The sequence below is a fragment of the Melospiza melodia genome, chromosome 10 (assembly GCF_035770615.1).
Source record: "Melospiza melodia melodia isolate bMelMel2 chromosome 10, bMelMel2.pri, whole genome shotgun sequence".
NCBI classification, from domain to species: domain Eukaryota; kingdom Metazoa; phylum Chordata; class Aves; order Passeriformes; family Passerellidae; genus Melospiza; species Melospiza melodia.
The window spans coordinates 16,833,376-16,839,980 of NC_086203.1; the positions used below are offsets into that span (position 1 = coordinate 16,833,376).

Here is a 6,605-nt window from a genome sequence, read left to right on the forward strand (position 1 = left end):
TGTACTCTTGCCAGGTACTTTGCTGCAAGGCAGGCAAAGAGTGAGGTGTTTTCACAGCTCATTCAAACAAGAGCCAAGCAGGCAACGACCTCCCAACTGCTCCTGGAATGGCCCATGCCCAGCTGGCCATTCCAGTGCCACATCACACACGAATTCAGCACACCTGACACTGTACAGCTGTGAGCAATCTGCCATTAACTCAGCCAGGCAAGACAATTCAAATGTGTTCATTTTTCTCTACACATCATTTCCAAATAAATGCAAGATGCATTTTTCTGGCTAATAAGCACAAGACATATTTAGAGATCCAAAGCAGAGTGTATTTAGAGATCCAACAGGTTTATGGAACTCTCAGTCCAAAATCTGTCCTCCAGCATGCACTGTACCACCACGAGCTCCATATCCACAGACTGAAGAGAAGACAAAGACACAGTGGTTCTTCTTTCCCTCCAACAGATCCCTGTCCCATAGCCAGAGAACTGCTACAAAGCACTAAGGAGAAATTCCAAGCCATAGTTAAACACAAAGAGAGGCAGAAGGGACAGGTACTCACACACTAGGGATCCACAAACGAACTGTTTTGTCTCTAGAGCCTGAAGCCACGAGGTGACCAGAGGGTGAGAACTGGACACACAACACTGCATCTTTGTGGCCCAAGAAGCGATAGGCTCTCATCTGAGGCTTCATGCTCCAGATCATCAGGCACGAATCCATTGAGCCACTCGCTGAAATAAAAAAGGAAAAACAAAACCAAACTTGCATTAGCTCTCCTCCAATTACAGAAAAAACTACATTTCACACTCAGCTCTCCATCGTAGCTTCCAGCAGTCTCAATACATTGCCCTTGAAGCTTCACCAGTCTATTGCAAGCTGTGGATTTCATTATTGTCATGCATATAATTTCATTAGTAATTCAAAGAAAACGAGGCCAGCCATGCATTACTTTGGACTGACAATTTAATTCCAAGAGTCCCGACATGCAACAGCCACAGGTTGCACATCGTCCACACACTCAGGAAATGAAGGTTATCTCTTCACTTTCTTATGGGCAAAGGCATTAGCTGCAGCAGGTTAAATGTCACTTCAGATTAAGCAGAGAAGACCACTGAGTTGGTGTCTTAAAAGCACGCTGGCTACACCTCCCTCCAACACCTCTCCCTTGTGGCAAAACATTGACCAAAGTCAGCTCAGCAGTTCTTCACAACATTCTAAAAACACAAGCTTGGAAGGTGAGTGGAGCAGTGCTCAACTTGCTGTTAGCAGGAAGCAGCAGCAAGACCTTTTGCTGTTGCAGAGCTCAGTTACTTCCACTCTTCCCCCCATCTAACTAAAGCAGAACAGCTCTTTCTTTATCCTCTGGCCACCAAAACACAGACAATTTACCCAATTGTTTCTTAGCACGACTGAAGTCCACACTAGTGACAGCATCTCTGTGGCCTTTGAAGTGCCTCTCCAGGGATGGATCTTCCTAGAAGACAAGAATGTTCAGACAGTACAGATTTAAGAACCATATTTGTACAATAAAATCATTTTATTTCTAGAAGAAGTGAACCAAGCCACATATTCACCCCGCAAAAAAACAGGCAGAGGCAAGAACCATTGTGCAGGCAACTGCACAACACAAAACACAAATCTCACATATACCATAAATTTTAAAAGAAGCAAATTATCCAAGCTGTTATTAGCTTGGATCTTGAGTGACTGCACAAATCCCTCATGCACTTTTACAACACGCTGCTGGCACAGAGACTCTAAAGCTGACTGTAGAACAGATAAGCCATGTCCATGATCACCTGAGCAGGCAGCCAAGCTCAGCTTTGCTTTGACAGCTGCTCATCTCAGCTCAGGTGTAGCCAAGAGGCCATTATTTGCACAGAAGAGGCAAACTCACAAGATTTAACACAACTGTTGAAACAGGCAGGACAAATGAGAATTGCAGCAAAACAGACTGACACCTAACCCCACCCCATAGCACCTTGCTGCAAAGGCCAACAAAAGCCGGAGGCCAGGCAAAAAAAAAACAAAGACCTGAGAGAACTATTACAAGAGCTTTTAACACTTGAAAATCGTTCAGGACAGGCTGGTCAGCCTTCAGTCCTTGCTCTCACACATTGCCACTGCCTCCCTGGCAATCCCACACTCAGGATTTGACCAGAGCCCAGCACCCAGTCCCAGAGCAGGGCAGCGCTCCCCGCTCAGTCCGGCCCCCCGGAGACCCAGAACCCCTCCAAGAGCCCGGAGGTGCCGCTCTCCACAAACAAACACAGACCAACCCCGGCTGCACAGCACCCCGCACCCAGGGCTACACCCCAGCATTAAGCTCCCCGAACTCCTCTGTCCCCAGCCCCACCTGCATGAACCCCTCCGAGCCCAGCACTGCCTCCCACCGCCACCGCGGCCTCAGGGCCCCCCACAGCACCAGACACTGCACCAGCCCTGCCTTCCCCTTTCACTCTTCCGGGCAGTGTCACATCCCTGCCGGCTGGGACACAGCGGCCCAAGAGCTGCCACCGCCTCCCCCCGCTCGGCGGGATGCCCCGGTGCCGCCTCAGCAGCCCCACACGGGCTGTGCTGGTCCGTTCCATTCCCGCCCGGCCAGCGCTCACCTCGCACAGGGCGGCCATGACGCCCGGCGGCCGCCGTTCGGTTCCCGCGCCGCGCGCGCCCCGTAGCAACGGCCCCGCCCAGCGAGGGGCGGGCGGGGGCGGGCCCGGCTGAGGGCGCCGTGGCGGGCCCGGGGCGGGAGCCTGGCAGCGCCTCAGGGCCGGGTGTGGTAGCGGGCTGCTCTGAGCACGGCCGGCCCCGTCAGGGGGCTCAGGACGTTGGGGGGCGTTGGGAAAGCCCCCTCCGGCGCTGTTACAGCCGTTACCCTGGCAGGCTTGGTGCCGCTCTCGTTCAGTGCCCACCACTCCTCTCGTTTGTGTCACTGCTGCTCTGAGGCCGAATGGCTCCCGAGCCTGGTGAGGCGGTGTCCGGATCGCAGCCAGGGGAGCACCACAAAGCCGTGCTCTCCAGGGCTGAGGGTGGGCTGCTCACTTCTAATAAGTGGTTCAGCTGCTGGGAGATCAGTTGCTTCTGCTTGGTCTGTGAGTGTTCCAAATAGGAACTCACCCCGGGGTTGTGCAAAGAGCACAGGACAACCGAGAAGGGTTTATTCTTCCAGTGGTTTAATACTAACTCAAATTTCTTCCAACTCTGTTCATCTCTAGGAACAGTACTATTAATTAGACACTATGGACTGCACACTGACTGATCTCTAACAGGCGCCTGTGTGGAGCCAAGATCTGCCTCTCCGCAAAGCTTGGGCTGACCGTCTGAGCTTCTAAAGGGGCCTTTCCTCCCTCTGTTCTGCATATAGGCCCCTTCCTTTAAGGACACCTCTCCTCTTGCACGTTTCTGACAGCCAGGGGTGCGCTCTGTTGAAGCTGGGGTTATAGTAGTAGAGGATCTAAAACAGGCAAAGGAGAAGAGTTAGTTGCCACCATCTCCCCGGTTACTCCAAACCACAGCAGAGGATCATGTACCCTGAGGGCTGTGTAGAACCTAAAGCTCAGGCTAAAGCTTGAGATGGTTGTGTTCAGGCATCACCACCTCTGGGGTTTTGCCTCCTGAGAGCAGAGCAGTGTAGGATTGTCAAAAGCAGAACTACTTTTTGAAAATAAAACTATTTCTCAGCAGCTTAAGTGCAGATGTGAGCAGGCAGGCAATCTTGTTGGTCCTTTGATGCTTGGCATTGGGCAAGTGCCACGGGAAGGTTTCAGATTTGGTACAGCAAGACACAGAGCAAAGATATTCAGAGAAATCAGGTTATGCTGAGCCTGTCTGTGCCTTTAAGGGGTTCAAAGTCAGTAGATCTCACCAAAATGTATCTTGTCCACATTTCTAGTAGTCAGAACGACTAACACAAACATGCCTGAGAAGGAAAAGAAGACCAGACCACTTGCTCCCATCCCCATCCCTTCCATCACAGAATCATGCACTATCTTGGGTTGGAAGGGATCTTAAAAATCATCAGGTCCCAACCCTGCTGCCTTTGGCAGGGATGCCACTCACTACCCCAGGTTCTCACAGCCCCATCCAGCCTGGCCTTGAATACTTCAAGGGATGGAGCATCCACAAGCTGTCTGGGCAGCCTGTGCCAGGGCCTCACCACACTCACAGGAAAGGATTTCTTCCTAAGGACTAATCTAAACCTGGCCTCTTTCACTACACAACTGCTGTTCCTTGTCCTGTCACTCTCTGCCTGCACTAAAAGTCCCTCTCCCTCATTTTTATAAGCACCCTTATGAAAAGTGGCTTCTTTTCAACCTGCAAATGGCCCTCTATGAGGAGGCCTTATTTGCTGTGAAGGTTCCTCTCTCCCCCCAGATTATCACAAGCATTAGTAGCTGTGCAGAGCAGCTGCTGTACCTGGCTGTGAGCAGAAGCTGCTGCTTCCTCTGCCAGGAATTCGGGCAGAGAGGCAGATCTTTGGAAATTCTGCTGCACTTTGGTGAATCCATATGCATTCAGCTGTCGCATGAAACTTTTCATTTTCTGTGTGTGGAAGACCCGCTGTCCTTCCCTGCCCAGCACCTCCACTTCAAAGAGATCTTTGTTGATGGCCACACATTTTCCACCCTCACTCCACCAAATTGACTGAAACTTGCTACTTTCCAGCATTTTCCAAAGCTTCTGTGGAAAGCGCAGGGACGAGAACTCTCGCTCCGCAGCCATTGCCCTGGACAGCTTGGCTGTGTCCCACCAGCTGGCAGGCAAAGAACAACTGGCACCAACAGACAGCAGGTTCCAATGGAATGTTCTGGCATATCACTGTGGTGCCTGTGCTCTGGGGACATTGCAGGTGACATCTCAGTGATGGTTGGTGGTGCTGCCCTGGCAGGGGGAGCAGCCTGAGCAGAAACTGCTGAAGGGAATTGTAGAGGCTGATCTCTCTTGTTGCTTCTCTGTCCCAGAGCCACCAGTGGTGGGAGTGCAGAGCCCAGCAGTGCCCACAGAGCTGCCCTGAGGGGCTGTGGGCCAGGAGAGGCCTGGGCTGTGTCTGGCTGCACCAGGAGTGGGCCCTCACCAGGGAGGAGCTGGCATGGCTGCAGCCTTGTGTTGTCCTCTTATTCCATACTATTATCTCCTTATTACAAAAGCTCCATACCTTCTTGGTGTTTCTCATGGTCAGCTCCTCCAAGCACTTCATCACAAAGCAGCCAACTGACTCCAGCTCCCTTCTCACCCAGCCACCCCACTCTTTTATAGCACTCTTCTTCTCATTGCTTACAGCTGTGGCCTGTTAAAGTCAGGCCTGTTCCTAATCTTTGATAATTGGCCCAGCTGCAATTCCTTAGGGGTAAGATTACTTTCTACACTATCTTTATTTTCTTATATCCTATCCCACTACAGCCTTGGGCATCCCAGGGCCCTGTTTGGAGAGTTTTCTGGCTGGGCCCCTCTGACACCTGCAGAAATGGGGCTCCCTGGATCCCTGCAATGCAGAAACATTGGATTGGAGAATAATTTTCTTGACATCTCCTGCACCTAAGCAGCAGGGATTCATTGATGCCAACCCATTGTCTTTGCAAATTTCTTGAATAGGATTGCACTTTTTTATCTAGTGGGTTTAAAATTAGCTGGGAGAGATGGAGCAGGGGACACGCTTCGTTTCTGGCATGAGACACAAAAGCAGTAGTTTCCTTTCCATCCATCAATGACCCAGCAATCAGGCTGGGGGAACAAAGTCCAAGCCATCTGGTCAAGAGATATTCTGGTTTACTTGGTCTGAATCACTCCTGCTTTGTTCATAAATGCAGAGCCATGAACACAATTCCATGAATGGGTCTTCTCAGGGAATCCATCCCTCCTTCTCCCTGATACACCGCCTTCCTGCAGCAGACTGTCTGCTGGTTCAGGTATGTCTGTGTGCCTGAAAAGCTCTGCATTCCCCCTGCCCTTTGAGGTACTGCATCTGAAGAGATGCATTCCTCCCTCAGACATGGCCCTTCTGCCCACATAGCCATGGATTTTGGATCTGGAAGTCTGAAGTGGTTTCTAGCATGGCCTGACCTGTTCCTCATTAAATTCTTTGGCATTTTAGTATTAGCTTTTTTTTTCTCTATACTGAAATAAAAAAAGAAGATAAACATGATGCTAAGTATGCCTGAGGTCTGGAAGAATCCATTTTAGAGAAATAAAAAACCGGAAACCTGTTGTAATCGCACTCCCACTTATAAAAGCAGGAAATGGGAACATCTGCTTTAATTGAAGGATTCCACCACTCAAAAAACCACCCCAAGCTGCCTTCTAGATAATACACAAGCAGCATCCATGGTGGCCACGGATGGTTACTTTGCTTACCTCAGCCCTGGGGCGCCACTGTGTAACACCAACAGCCAGAGGGGGCAGCAGATCATTGGCAGGACACTCTCACCTGTGGGAGTTCAGAGCAAATGTCAAAAGAGAAAGAATTAAAGAAAATTCATTAATAATTAAAGAAAATTCAAGAGGGGAACAGGAGCCCATGGGAGCAACAAGCACACATTGGGTCGAGCAGTGAAGTTGACAGTCTTGAATAGCCCAGCTCAGCCATTCAAACATCCTTGTGGCATTATCTGATG

General features: G+C 50.4%; 1 protein-coding gene across 3 annotated transcripts in view; it reads right to left on the minus strand.

Annotated features, from left to right (window-relative positions):
- The window catches only part of POC1A (POC1 centriolar protein A), a 47,746-nt gene extending 41,380 nt beyond the window's left edge, over nucleotides 1–6,366 (minus strand). For 2 of the 3 annotated variants that reach the window (XM_063164582.1, XM_063164581.1), the window contains exons 1-3: nucleotides 2,607–2,654; nucleotides 1,384–1,468; nucleotides 554–725 (exon numbers count right to left, since the gene is read on the minus strand). In XM_063164582.1, the coding sequence (XP_063020652.1) occupies nucleotides 554–725; nucleotides 1,384–1,468; nucleotides 2,607–2,624 (275 nt within the window). In that variant the 5' untranslated portion in view covers nucleotides 2,625–2,654. Of the gene's footprint in view, nucleotides 1–553; nucleotides 726–1,383; nucleotides 1,469–2,606; nucleotides 2,655–6,345 lie in introns of those variants that run through there. The other variant, XM_063164583.1, reaches the window with a different exon arrangement.
- Nucleotides 6,367–6,605: the final 239 nt, after the last annotated feature.